The sequence below is a fragment of the Tasmannia lanceolata genome, unplaced genomic scaffold (assembly GCF_043159265.1).
Source record: "Tasmannia lanceolata isolate RefF3 unplaced genomic scaffold, GAP_Taslan_0.1 ptg000024l, whole genome shotgun sequence".
Taxonomy (NCBI): Eukaryota; Viridiplantae; Streptophyta; class Magnoliopsida; order Canellales; family Winteraceae; genus Tasmannia; species Tasmannia lanceolata.
Genome location: NW_027518701.1, coordinates 657271 through 672536, shown reverse-complemented (window position 1 = coordinate 672536; position 15266 = coordinate 657271). Strand labels below are relative to the sequence as shown.

Below are 15266 nucleotides of genomic sequence, written 5' to 3'. Positions count from 1 at the left end.
CTGTAGGGCGGGCAATGGGTTGAGGTTTTTCGGCCCTTACTCAAGGTCAGGGTGGGTTAGGGCCGAGATAATGGGATCCAGGGTTGGGCTAGGGTTTTGAAAAACCTGACCCAACCCGACCCTGTTGCAGCCCTACTTCAAACACTTATTATAATTTATAACATCCCTCCCCCCAAAAAAAAAATCCCTCCAAATTTTAGAAAGAAGGGAAAAACTTTGCAACAGAAATGTTTTTCGTGCAATCCAAACAGGGTGTGAGATTTTAGTGAAGTGTTCTCTCAATAGAGAAATTTCAATATCAGCCTTGATTAAACAAGTCAACCAAATCGTACGGATGATATGACGTATGCCCACAAGATGAACGGTTTGGATCACCTACCCACATGCCATAAGTTCACATGTGTAGTACTTAGTCTTCATCACAACACGCGGGAGAATCTCACACTCTCAACTCTCAAGTCTCAAACTCCTCCCGCTTCCCAAACCCCTCTTCTTTCTTGAATGCCAAAACCCTAACCCCCAAAACCCAAAACCCAAACCCTAATTCCTTCATGCTAGGGTCTCATCTTCCCAATGGACATATACAAAGGTTCATGGATTCTAGAATTCCTCCTTCGACAACCAATCGAAGACTGGGTACTCAACAGACTAGTCTCAATCCTTCCTTCAAAAAAATCCGACATCCTTCTTAAAAAAACAATACTCTTAAGAAGAATCTGTTCTTCGATTCTAAAACGTTCAATCACAGAAAAAATCCTCGATTCTCTCGAATCAATCGAAGAGATAGACCGTGAAATCGGAATTAGGGCATCAGATTCGATCAAGGCGGCCTACTGCGCTGTGGCCGTAGATTTCACAGTTGGATTCTTGAGGGAGAATAGATTTGATAGGGTTAATAAGATTTGGAAAATTAGGGTTTCTGATTTGGAGAAATCAGAGGGATTTGGATTGGTTTCAGATTGGTTGAGGGATTCAAAAATGGAGATGGAGGCCGCGGTGGAAAATGAGAGAATTCGTAATAATTTGTTGGAGAAGGATACAAGGAAGGATGCTATGGATTGTGTTTGGGTTTTTTTAGAGGAAGAGGTGAAAAAGATGGGTCCTACTTTTTTGGAATTTACGGCAGAAAGGGTTTGTAGTAAGGAAGAAGAGGCACATAGATTGGATGCTGGAAATGTAGAAGTGGATGTTGGTAGTGTAATTACGTTGGGTGATGGCGTAGCTGACATGGAGCTGGATGCTCATAGGGAAATGGATAAGGAAACCATGCAGAAACCATTGCAGACAGGTTATTTGTGTAACATTGATTCTTTTATTTTGTTTCTTTCCAATTTGTAGTTGCTTTTGCTCAATCACTAGTCTGCTTGATTGCCATTCTTTTATGTTGTATGTTTGTGTTTGGTTATTTTCTGAACCAGCAAGTTTTCGTCAAAGGTTTTAAATTTTGGTTTTGGTTTGGGTCATCAGTGAAACCAAATGCTTCGGTTTCGGTATGAAATTTTGGCTGGAATCTTGTAAAATCTTGTAAATTACTGAAACATTTCGGTATGAAATCACGGCTGAAATCCGGGTAAGATTCTTCATCACTGGATTTTCTTTTTTTGTGGTTTTTTTTAGAAATATCTTAAAAGAATCTCGTTGTTCTTCTCTTTCTTGCGAGTGGAGTTAGTTTTTGTTAGGATTTCTATTGAAATATCGACATTTCAACGGAAACACTGTTTTTTTTATCTAAAAAGTTGCATGTTTCGCATATTCCAACCGAAACATCAATGAAATCCCAAATTTTCGGGCAAAATCTGCTATTTTTCCGAATCCAGGTGCATATTTTTTCGGTAGCGGCTGAAATTGAAATATTTTGGCTTTAAAACCATGATTTTTGTTACCATTTTTCAGATCGAAATTAAAAATTAAACTACTTCTTGATTGTGAGTGAAATATTTTGGCTTTAAAACCATGGTTTTCATTTCCAATTTTCAGTTCGAAATTAAAAATTAAACTACTTGATTGTGAGTGCTAAGGAAATTTTACATCCTTAATGTCGTTTGTTAGTGTTAATATACTATGATTGTTTGTTACTTTATCTTTCCGCATTCCACAGTCATTCTCTGAGAAAATTTTCTTTTGAAATACATTGCTTAGACGCACGAAAAGGGAGTTTGCAGTCTATAGACAAAGATGTACCCATTCAAGATATAAGTTCTAATGAGGAACGGGAGATTACAATGGTGAAAGAAGTGGGCAGTTCTGACACAGTGAATCTAGGTAACTGTGGAGTGGGGAATAAGTATCATCTCCTGTCTACACCCAGTGTAAATAAAGTACGGGAAGACCTTAAATCCAGCTTTATAAATCTGCAAGCCGTTGTGGAAGATCCTCTTCCTGATTCACTGAAAATGGCCGAAAGAATATTATCAGACATGCCAATTGGAAATATAAATCAAGAAGGTCCTGAAGTAAATCATAATCTGGTAGATGTAGATGTGCACAATGATGAAGGTGTTGAAGGTACTCATGTTGGGGAACCTAGTACTACTGCAAACCAGAATGACAGGAAGGATGAAACATCGTGTCCTGGATTCATTGTTCGAAATGGAACGGACCATACTTGTGAGGTAGTGATTTCACAATCCTTTGTTGTGCTATTCCTTCATTTCTTATCCATTTATACTGTTTGTAACCCTATCAAGTAGCTATTCTTGTTTTATAAATGTCACGTAAATATCTAGTGGACTTGAAATTTATGTTGCTGTTGATCATAAAAAAAATCTGTTGGAATAAGGAATTCTTTCTTGGGGCTTTATAGTTGTAATTTGTAACTCACGGATCTTGTATATGATACAAAAACTATATAACATTTTGAATTTTCTAATTTCTAAATGGTTCCTTTTATTCTAGGACTAAAATCTTGGTTTCGGGTGTTGACTTGATCTGCTGGCGGTGGGAGAAGCATTTAGGAGTTATTTTTAAGGGGGAAAAAAAATCCTAAAAAATCTGGGGAAAACATGAAAGTTGGAATTACTTAGAAAAAATGAACTATAATCAACATCTTGAGATGATGTTTTGCTGATTGTTAAACTATGGTTGACTTATCGCACAAAAAATCAATATTGATGCTAATGCATGGCAGATCTGTACTAATTGACCCGAGATCTTATAGAGATGAAAGAAAACAAAAAATAAAGTAAAAGAAGGCTTATTCAAGTCAGAGGATGGAAAAATACATCATATGCAAAGAGAGCCTTTTTCACCAAAAAAATTCATCCCTTCTCCTTTGATTATTTGCTCACTATAGATTTTGTAATGCATAATTCATGATAAAGAACTCGAGCCCGAGCTTGAAGAGGTGGGCTGAAGAAAATCTTCCCTCGAGCAAAATACTTGAAGTAGACGCATTTTGGTTTTTACGAGTTCTATATCCGAGATGAACGCTTCTTTGAATGGTTGTCATGCTCTTTCAATGTGACCAAGATTCATGTGAGAGCATTAACAATACCATACCCAATAACAAAGCCTCTCTTTGGCATTTTATCAAACATTTGATGTACACATCTACTGCCATAGGCTTTGTTCTATGATTATGCTTTGTTAAGACTGTGTTCCTCGTTTTCCTTTGTAAATAAGAAAGAAATCTAGATCCTCATCATCGCCATAGACATTAAATTCCCATAGAATTTTGGTTGGTCCTTGTCCTCATTCGGATATTCATCATATTCCTTTTTCTTAATGATAATATTCATCATATTCTTAGTTATTGCTTTATAAATCTCTTCCTAATTCACTAAGTGTATTAATTTCTTCCCGTCTTTATTTCCTTCTGAAAGGAAATTTCCTTTGGATGTTCTTCATTTTTTTTAATGGTTTGGATTCATTTTCTTTGCAATTCCTACCGAAATTTTAAATAAAGACATGTAATATACTGGGACATTTGATAGTGCTGCCTTGTGAGTATGATACTGATGCGGAATGGGTAAGGGAGACCCTAGACCAAGTTTTGTAGCTCTGAAATCAATTGACATAGGGAGTCCAACTGATGTGTTCTTTCTTCTAAGGCTTTAGACCATATCTTGATCAGATAGGCTAAAAGAAGATGTGAGAATAAAGGGGACAGGTTCATTCAGGCTGTAATATGGAGACTCAGGGACTTTTATGACAGTTTGTGGCAGGAAATAGTTCTGGACAGTTCTGTGACACTAGAAATAACAGAGATTGAATCTGGGTATTAATCCTGGATTAGGTAAAAATAGTTTAGGTATTAAAGACATGTCATTTAGGCTCGAACTAGGCCTGTTACAGTCTACGAAAATGGGCTGTTTCAGAGTTTAAGGACCGAAAGGTTGCGACAGTCAATAGGAAGGAGTGGCCAATGAGTTTGTGATGCAGAGCATCCCGTGGAGTGTCAGCTTCACTACTTGTCTTACTAGTTTACTTGTTGTACTAGTGTCCTTATAAGTCTTTTACTACTTAGGAGTTGTCCTTATTAGTCATTTTACACTAAGGTAGTTAAGTTGGTCAGTTTCATTTTGTATGGCTCTCTATATAGAACTACATCCCAGCTCATTTTCATTAGTGTTTCAATTTTGGAAAGGGGAATGATAAATTGACCCCCATATATCTTAAATCGACCCCCTATGTGTCTTTCTCTCTCCTCTTTCTCTCTCATCAATTTTGGAGGAGAGAGAAAGACACATAGGGGGTCGATTTAAGATACTTGGGGGTCGATTTATCACTGCCCTTTTGGAAATTAGTGATTTGAGATTGGTGTGGTGTTTTGGTGAGAGAGCTGTGGGCTCTTCTTCTTGTTCTATCCTTTGTAGAGAAATGGAATTATAGACAATAGTTTGGTGTCTTTCCAGTTCTCCCGTATTCTATCTTTTGTAGAATGCAAGATCTAGGAACCGATTCAGTCAGTTCTGGCAATACATATCCAAGCAAGGTTCTGCTGCTAATACATATCCAAGCAAGGTTTGAAATTTCGAACTGAAACCGTTGGTTTGAAATTTCAGTTTTGGTTTCGGTTTGGTGGAAATTTCGGCTAAAATATTAAAATATTGGCCGGAATTTTTAAAATTTCGGTTTCAGTAGCTATGTATCCAAGAAGCTCTCGTGTCCCCTCACCCGAGTTTCAATCCAAATTCGGAGAAAAAGCTACAGAAGCAGATTAGTTCGTTTGGCACCTACAAACATTCAAATCTGTAAGATCTTTTCCGAGATTTCATTTGTTGTTGTACATCAGTGTTTCTTCATATTACAAAGCCAAATCAACTTTCCTGAAATGAATCTGCAAATCCTTCACTGTGACCACATTGCATGGTTGAGAATAGTTTGTAAAAGATCAGATCTGTTTGTGAATGATCTGAATATGAAATCTGGAAGAGTTAAACTCAGATCTGTAAATTCGGCCAGATCTGGTTCATTCCAGACAGTTCTATTTCTGCAAGTTTTGTGCTTGAGAGTTACGATTCAGATCTTGAACTTAACTGATGCATATCTTCTTCCTAATTCCGATTTGAACTGCCATGCTTTTACACACCAGCTTGGAATTCCTTTGATAGTAGAATCCAAATCATTCAACCGAACTATTTAGAACTGGGGTTCTAAAATTGATCAGGTCTGTTCACCAAGTACATTAAAACAGAACCCGTCTATTTCAAAGAGTAGATGCATCCAGGTCTAATCCATTTCATAGCTTCATGTCAATTGCCATAGTTCTGTTCATTCAGAACATAAGAGGACTTCCATTGAGTGGTTTCTCCAAGCAGAACCTGATATGCTATATTTGCTAGTTCCGCATGTCCCACAGTCCTCGGGATCTTGAATTCAGACATGGAGGTTGGTTCTGCTTCCGCACCTACATCAGTTTGGAGTGCAGGTTAAGGCTCACGGTGGACTTAGTGTTGGGTAGTGTGGGACTAGTGAGCTAATCAAGCGTCTAGCAGCCCAAGAAGTAAACTTTCAATGCAGAGTTTTTGGTTACAGGTTTAAGGAGATTGCAAGGTTTAATCTTGAAAGAGTTTTAAAGGAATTTGTAAATAGAGTTCTTGGGCCTGTAAGGATGCAAAATTGTATGGAAATGGATATGGGTTGTGTCTATGGTTTAAATTAAAGATTTCAGATGTAACAAATTGGAGGAAAGTGGAGTATTGGATCTGATTCTGGATCTAAAATTGACTGGGCCAGATCTGGACAGTTTGGGCTTGTTAACTTACCAACTTCTCCAATAGCTTAAGCTGTTGGAAAAAGGTGTTATTTATCTCTTATACTTTAACACTCCCCCGCACGTGGCACATGTGGTCCTACTTTGGGCCGATCATCCAGGGTTTATGGTTGGGAGTAGGGTGGTGCGATGGTGAAAGGAGTGGGTAAAGGTATGCGATTTTGGGGAAATTATGGGACTGGTCTGTAAATTGATAAATGACTGAAAGTTTATGGATTTAAAGACTTTTGGTGGACTGTTGGGTATTTTGCCGACGCAAAGCCCTCCACACTATTAATAGTCAGCGATAGTTCAAACGGGAAGATGACACGCTTTTTGTTCGTTTTCGGCCATTTCCAGCTATTTTATCACTGCTTTTACTTTAAATCCCTATTCAATAGATTTTTTAATCTAAAAATCCAAAAATCATGAAAAAAATTGAACTTACCCTATCAATAAGTATATTGTTGGAGATGTGTTTGAATTCGTTCTTGAGGAGCTTTCCTTGATACCATCGGGGAATCTTCTAGGCGGGTTAGGCATTCGTCGCCCGCTCCTCCATCGGAGTCGAGGTGGACGATCCCTCACTGACCGCATCAGCCATTCTCGATGAAGATGGGTTGCCAGAAGGGATCACAGTCGTTTGCTATCACCCCTTGGTTGCGTTCTTGGGGATTCTTTCGAAGCTATTTGAGATGGGGGAAGGGGAGTAATGAGTGAGAGGAGTGATTTCGAAAAAAAATTAACTACTCCCTTTCTTCTCTTCCTTCTTTACTGTGACCATCCGACGACGCTTTACATTGGCAAGGATGGGTCTCCCTCCAGGTAAATGCTAGTTCTTTTGCAAAGTTGTGGCCTTCCTCCCCATATTCCTCTTGGCCTCCTAGCTCGAATCCATTCAGACCATTTCATTCTTTGAAGACTAACCACAAATCAATTGGGATCTTAATCTCTTATCATTCAGTTTTCTTCTAGATCTTTCGTCCATATCTGCTCAATTTCAATCTCTAATCAACTCGGATCAATCTGAATCTTACAGATCAATCTAAATCTTCTTCATCTTTCTAGATGTACTCAATTTCAATCTTTGATCAACTCAAATCCATCCATTTCTTTCGAATCTTTCAACATTTGCTAGATTTCAATCTCTGATCTAAATCCATCCAACTCTTTTAAATCTTCCAAGATCCGCTCAATTTCAATCTTTGATCAACTTGGAACAATCCAAATCTTTCCAGATCTGCTCAATCTTAATCTCTTATCAACTCAGATCAATCCAGTTCTTCCATATCTTCCCAATTCTGCTCAATTTCAATCACTTAGAACAATCAATTCCTTCTAGATTTTTCCAGGTCTATTCAATTTCAATCCCGGATAAATCTAGATCAATTCAACTCTTCTCAGCATCAGTTCAACTTCAGCCCATGAATTAACATCAAATCTGCTCAATTACAATGCAGATTAAGCCAATCTCTCAATCTGTCAGATCTGTTCAAAATTGATGAATCAGGTCCCAGCAAACCTATCGATCCAGATCATCGAAAATCACTGACATTGATGAACCATGTCCTAGCGGACATGATCAATCCTGATCATCAAGAATCCCTTGGGATTGATGAACCAGGTCCTTCCAGGCCTAATCAATTCTGATCATTCAAAATTCCTCAAGGTTGATGAACCAGGTCCACCCAGTAAACCTGATCAACTCCTATCATTTGAAATCTCTTAGGATTGACGAACTAGGTTCCAACATCAATTCTGATGGTTAAAAAATCTCTCGGGATTGATGAATCATGTCCTACAAGACCTGGTCAATTATAATCGTTCAAAAATATTTTAGTATTGATGAACCAGTTCCCAACAAACCTGATCATTCCTGATCGATCAAAGCTTTCTCACCATGTTGGTGGATTCTTCTAAATGGGCAAAGTACCCATGTCGGAAACATCCCGGATTCCAATACTTCAAGATTCGCAAAGACACTTCTAGGTTTTTTATGCGGTGTTTAAAGACCAGGATGCGGCGGGTAACGCGGCCGAAGAAAAATCCTTGTCGACTCGGCGCGGACGTGACCAAGAACGCGGTTGATGCGGTCATAACTCTGTAGGGTAAAACGTGGAATGCGGCCAAGGGAAAAGGGAGTTGACTCGGGGGAGTCCGCGATGACACCCGGGGGGGGGGGGGGGGGGGGCGGGGTAAACTATGCTTTATATATTCTTGTTCTGCCACCACCTTTACAATGCTGCCTCAAACCATCTTTGAATAGATTTGAGATTGGAAGTGGAATCCACATTCCCATCCACAAACACCAAAGATGACAAATTGGAATCCACACATGGTTTTAAATTTCGGCCGAAACGTTGCGTTTCAGCCGAAATATTTCGGTTTCGGCACAAACCGAAACGGAAATCACATGAAGTCGTTTCTTTACAAGATTTCACCGAAATTCTGAAATTTCGCCGAAATGTCGGTTGAAATTTCATTTTTGGACTTTTGTACAAAATTTCCACCGAAATTTAAAAAATGCGCACTGAAATGTTATAATTTCCACCAAAATAACCGAAATTTTAGACATTTCAGTGGAAATTAAAAAAATAAACGACATCATAATCAAAATTTTACATGATGTCGACCGAAATTTCGGCCCGAAACCGAAATTAAAAACCTTGAATCCACATTCCCATCCACTAACACTAATGATGACAAATTATTAAGTTGGAGGTTGAGGGGACAACAGTGGGGTGGAGCAATTGCATTTTTTTTATTTTTTTTCTATAATTTGGCTTAAGAGTCACAACTTAGTAAATGGGTTGGGAGGAACTGAGAAAGCCAATGGAGGGCTCCTTGAAATTGTTGCTTGAATATTATGTCATTATATTAACTGCCTTTGTATACCGTTCTTTATTTCTTTTGACTTCTGTTATCATAATTTCTACTCATCAGGGTAAAATGACATTGGTTCGTGTTTACACATTTGCGCTATTCCAACTTTTGCACACTTGAAAATATGAAGTTAAGGATTTATGTTGTACATCGTAATAGTTGCTAATTGGGCTAATAGTTTTTTTTTTCCATATGTGCAGTGGGATGAAGATTTCAGTGAGTCCTTGTCGAAAAATTCACCAACCCGTTCAAGGAAAATTCATTTGCCTAGCCCAAAGAACAATGCAGCTTCTCCTTTGAAGAAGCAAGATAGCAAGAGATATAGGAGAAAAATTAAGAGGTGGAGTTTAGAGGAAGAGGAAGCTTTGAGAGATGCTGTACAAAAGTACGTAGTTGTTGTTAGGAAAACTGATATGTTAAATTTCCTTTTTATTTCAATTTTTTAAAAATATGCAATAAATTTTGTTAATTGTAGCTTTCCTGTGTGTCATAAGTTACCTACTTTAGCATCCCTACTCTACCATGATTATGTGTCTGTAATGTTCAATTTCAATACGTTCTTTATCTATACTTTGTTTTTTATTTGCCCGAATAGATTGACGAGGGTGAACATTTCTACGTACTCATGGTTTCTTTGTCTATGAAGGCATGGTGTGGGAAGATGGGCATTCATTTTGGATCGCTATCCAGATAAATTCGATGAGAGAACACCGGTAAATATGATGCGATATGCTCATTTACAATGTCATGCTGTTTTGTATTGGGGTGTATTTAATAATTTAATAATCAAAGCTCACACTACACAGATTGATTTGAAGGACAAGTGGCGAAATATGATACATTAGCTTATTTGATATGCATTTTGTGGTCCTTCAACAAATGAGGTACATTGCCTTTTTGTCATATTGATTTTGTGCATTCTCACGTTTTGTGTACTGGCTGTCTGCTGAAGTCTTATTACTGCTGCAAAAGATATTTCTAGGGTGTTTGGAAATAGCAAAACTTCTAAACTTTTGGAATATTTTTTTTGAATGGTGTCTAATCTTTTGGAATATTCTTCTTTGTAAAATGCTTAGTTCCTCATCTTTGATTGGTTAGCATGCTAACCCTTTTATCATTCAAAAAAAATAAAATAAAAATGCTAACACTTTAAATGCAGCTGAAATTAAGGAAGTGACCAAGAAATTACTTTGTGATTTTACACATCGGTGAGTGTGATCTATTCATCCATATGAAGGGCTGCTTTTGGCTCTCTAACCTTTGGTTGAATCTTTGTTTTCTGTAGTAGAGAAGATTTATTCTCTCCCAAAGCTTTCAATCTTCATTGACTTCTCTTTTGAATGGTAAAACAATAATTGATTAACGAACAAAGAAAAATCAAAAAGTACCTGGGAACGATTGAGCTGACCATCAATGGGAAATTCAAGAATCTACTATTTGCTAGAAATAACACATAGATTTACCTAGACTTGTGATGTATGCCCTCTAATGGTAGTTTGGCAGTTTTTACATTCAGCCGTACTATAGTCATTCTGCTTGGGCTTTGCATCGTATTGTAATAAATATAATTAAACAAGTCTTGAGCCTGACTTGAACTCCTTAAACTTTTATGAGGCTTGCCTCAAGGTTTCCTAGGGTTCTTCATCATTCTTCGTTTCTTCTTTAATTTCATCAATCAAAGGCAATTTGAAAAGATCTTGAAGAAATTGGGCCCAAAAAAAATGTTAAATGTTTTAACAAAATTATGCTATAGATACCACGGTGGAGGGGTTCAGTTGTAGGGTAAGACACAACTTTGATCTTCTAAAGAGGATGGTAGCCTACAACGGTTCAATTTCTGGAACTGCCCCTGAGGGCGTTTTCTTTGCCTCCATGGCATTGCCCCCCATCAAATGGCCCTTCATTGTATAATCTAAAAAAGTTATGTGAACTTGTGAAGCATGCAATGTTCCTTCAACTTGACGTGCCTTATTTTAACTGTTCAAAATTAAAGTTAATCTAACAAAAGAACTCCTCACTCTAATAGGCTCGTTTAAATGCTCAAACTGGCCCCTTTTTTTGTCAATATCATAAACATAGACACCTACTAACAGTGGTCTCTCAGTATTCGAAATGCCGTCAAAGGGCAGATATATCCGATTTCTTAACTAGTAGAAAATTTATGCATGACTTTGTTGATATAGGACGTATCCAGAGTGGAACTGTCAAGAGTGGAACTGTTAGGAGGATTAGGAGAACTGGGGACTGTACTCTAATGGTGAACTAAATGGAATTCAATCCGGGATTTAAAAAAAAAAAAAAATCTCTTTGAAAGTTTTTGAATTTAAGAAAATATTTAATTTTAGAAAGGGAGATGATATTTTCACTCCCCCTGCATTACGTGCACACCCCCCTTATAACCTGATTTGACGTGAAAAGTGGGCAACTTTATGTCAAATCACATTATAAGGGGTGTGTGCAAGTACTGCAGGGGGGGTGAAAATATCATCACCCTTTTAGAAATTGGCCTGACGGATAAGCAAAGATCTGATCTTTGGATCCTTTTGAAAATTTTCATAAGGGATGGGAAATTACCTTAGAATGATAATTTCATAGTACAAAATCAATTGGGTCTGAAAATTCAAATGGGTGTCCAAATTTTTGATCTGAAACTTATCATAGATCACAATCCGAGTGTTGGATCGAGCTGAATTTTGACAATGTTTGGTCTACCATAGTCTAAGAAAAAATTTCCAAGTTTTATGCAATTCTGACCATTGGATCGACGACTTTGATCAATCAATTGAAACTGATTGCATGTAATTGACAATTTACATGATCGAAAAAGCAAGAATTTGAACAAGAAGGAATGAATATATTGAAGGGTAGAAAAGATATGCTTGAAGTAGAAGTAAGAAGGGATTTTAAGAGAACATAGAACCTCATCACCCCATTAACTAGGTAAAGCCATGTCACCAATGACGCTAATGGCTAGATCATGATCATCACGCCCATGTCTAGGTGTAATGAAAGTCACATCCAAGCAAACACAACATTTTCATATCTTTATTTTGTTCATTTATCTGTAAACTCGTGGCCCGGGCCTTGCATTATATAAGCGCATTATTTGATAAATACCTCCTAAACCAATTTAAAAACTAGAATCATAGTTGTTTTATTTTTCTATATTTTGATAAAATGATAAAATCCCAAAATGGTGCTGAGATTTTGAAAAATCGCCGAGATATCTCCATGTTTTATTTTTATCATGAAAAATTCCCGATGTTATTTGTTGATGTAATTTTGTTCTCAAATTTCATATATTTTATTTTTCCAGTTTTATTAACGATATAAACTCAAAAATAACAAAAAAATTAAAATATCCCGAGTTACTTTCTTCCCGGGAAATTTCCGAGACAATTATAGCTTCTACATAACTCAACTAACAATAATAATCAGTAACTTACTAAAAAGCAACAACTCCAAAATAGAAACTACCAAAGGACTCTTCAAACAATTAAAAACCAACATTAAGCAGAAACTAATCCTAACATGACTCTCTCGACTTGAATTCCTAAAACTAGACTAAACCAATTAGGAATTTCCGATTAACTTTATCCTCAAGATACTAATTAGGATCTTTACATTTAAATAAATCCCTTAAATAAAAGAAACACCCACCCCCCCCCCCCCCCCCAACACACACACAGACACTCCAAGAAATCCAAATTCAGGGGATTTGCTGTCTGCCACAGTTGGACCTAAACATGTCAAAATGATGATACTACTATGCATTTTTCCTGGTAAGCGCTTGAGGGTTCTTGTGGGCCCCACATGACCATCATTATTTTGGGAATGATCTTATCTTCATGGTTTGGTTGATGGTCCCCAACTTAGAAGCAGGAATCTTCCCTTGAGGTGCCACTTCCGACTCGGAAACTCGATTCGGCGCTCTTAGGAAGGAGCTTCCAAGGAGATCGATCCCGAAGAGATGGAAACCGATCCCATGGCGCTCCCAACCCACTCCTATTACTGCATTAGTAAACCCCTCACCAACTTACTTGCATCAAACTCCTCCAACTATTCAAAGTACTTCATTGGAGCAAGCACGAAGGCAAATCTTCAAAAGGCATGCCGAAAGAGAGCATGAAAATGAAGACGGTTAGAAATTACTACTTTTGATGTACTTAAATTTTGAAAGATTTATATAAAGATAGTTAAAAATTACTATTCTTTATGTACTTCAATTTTGAAAGACATGATGAAAATATTACATTAACACTCCTACGGTGCTCTCAACCGTAGGCTCTTCTAGACCCCCACGCTTCCTCGCCCCCGCTTCCGCTTCGTGCTTCTATTGTCCCCCATCAGTACTCTAGTTCATAATCATTAATGCCAAAGGAAACTTTATCACTTCTTCAACTGTTACTAGGATGCAATCTTATATCCTTTGTAATTAGACTCTGACAGATGCCCTCGTTGTGATTTAATTGAATTATATTTTTAAAATGCTTCCATTGGGACTATGTCCTTGATAAAGATAAGAATATCATCAGAGATCTTACATTTTTTTATGAAAGCAGATATCCTTTTCTTTTATCAAAATCAAGTATACCCACCTCTGAAATGCCGGTTTTTATTGGCCCCATTTTCGGGGTCGTAGTCATATTTTTTGTAATGAATTGATAATTATAGCATTGAAGAAGTTATTTCATATTGGAAACGAATATGGTATTTTGCTCGATCATTTTAAGAGTACTTATTCATGCATTTTTTCCGAACTTCTAAGAAGCTGCATGTTCTCTATGAATATGGTGATATTATGCAGAAACTTCTAGTTCAACTGACACATTTCTAAAAGCTACTTCCCTAACTAAATGCTGAATTTTGGCAGAACAACAGAAAACAACTGATTTATGTGAATATTATAATGAAAATTAACCCTCTTCTATGGAACATATGAACCACTAGAGCCAATTGTTAAACTATACATACTAGTTAGAACAACAAAGAGACATACTGAAATATTTAGTGTAGTACCGGATATATAGTGTGTACACTGGATATATACTGTACGATGCCCTTTTCTAGTCATGGTTCAAACTGGATAGGGTGTCATGTCGTTGAGTATGGACTGCTTATAAGATTTTGACATTGTATTTACTTACAATACTACTAGCATTGTCACTTTTTTATTATTACTTTATTAGCTCTGTTTACATTCATAAGTTTGGGAAATCTTATTGATAGTGATACTTAAAATGTGAGCTGTCAAGGCAGAGTGTAACTGTTTTGTGAAGATTGAATTGCAAGATTTCTTAATTCCATTTGGCCGCCATGTTTGGTAACCGTGAATTCTTTTTCCATGTAATATTTGTTTACTCAATGGTGATGGAGGGTGGGAGAGGAAGAAACCTAAGAGGGCGTGCATAAGGAGAAGGTGAGGAAAGGGTGAAAAGCAAGGGGAAAAAAACTCTATGCAAAATATGATTTATTTCCCCCTGTTTTTTAGCCTTCTCTTCACCCTCTCCTCAATCATGCCCTCTCAAATCTCTCCTTTTCCCACCCTCATCACTCTCTCATCACATTATGAACTAATATTCCATGGAAAAACATTTCATAGTCGCCAAACATGTCATTTATACATTAAATCTAGTGTTCTTGATTCCATATTTCCTTTCTATTGTACACACTTATGCTAATTTATTTGCTAATGATGTTTTTTTTTTCTTTTGCTTTTTTTTTTGAATGGTGCTAATGATGTTTTCTTGTTGATTTGTGACCAGCTATGGGTCTGGATGAGAGCCACCAATAGTATATGAGGGTCAGCATTCACCCAGACGTGATGTCCGCTGTATTCCTACATGTATGTACTTGTGTACTCACAGATAAAATGTTCAGTTTTCCATAGATATTTGTATATATATACGTGTATGCGTTGTGTGTGTATATATATATATATATATATATATATATATATATATATATATATATATATATATATATATATATGACTTCAGGCTGGCTTATGGCCTCTTTGGATGCCACCAAGATTGGTCCTTATTTGCAAATAAGATTTGATTTAATCTTATTTGCAAACCAATTATTGGACTCAATTTATTTTGAGTCCGATAATTGGTTTTGGACTCAAATCGGTTGCCATAATCTTAAATGAACAGGGCCGAAGGTTATGTTCGGCAACCGTTCTCAT

The 15266-nt window shown here is 37.0% G+C and overlaps 1 protein-coding gene across 1 annotated transcript; it reads left to right on the top strand.

Annotated features, from left to right (window-relative positions):
• Nucleotides 1-448: 448 nt before the first annotated feature.
• Nucleotides 449-14996, top strand: LOC143857194 (uncharacterized). The gene is made up of 6 exons (XM_077367591.1): nucleotides 449-1288; nucleotides 2140-2612; nucleotides 9277-9461; nucleotides 9723-9789; nucleotides 9883-9960; nucleotides 14842-14996. Exons 1-5 carry the CDS (start codon nucleotides 574-576, stop codon nucleotides 9919-9921), a joined length of 1479 nt encoding a protein of 492 aa, XP_077223706.1. The 5' UTR covers nucleotides 449-573; the 3' UTR covers nucleotides 9922-9960; nucleotides 14842-14996.
• The last annotated feature ends 270 nt before the right edge of the window (nucleotides 14997-15266 follow it).

What these genes read in the sequence shown, in the direction of transcription:
- LOC143857194 (XM_077367591.1), top strand. Translation starts at nt 574, where the DNA reads ATGGACATATACAAAGGTTCATGGATTCTAGAATTCCTCCTTCGACAA. An exon ending in GAACGGACCATACTTGTGAG is followed by an intron (nt 2,613 to 9,276) that starts GTAGTGATTTCA and finishes CCATATGTGCAG; the next exon opens with TGGGATGAAGATTTCAGTGA. An exon ending in TTGAGAGATGCTGTACAAAA is followed by an intron (nt 9,462 to 9,722) that starts GTACGTAGTTGT and finishes TTGTCTATGAAG; the next exon opens with GCATGGTGTGGGAAGATGGG.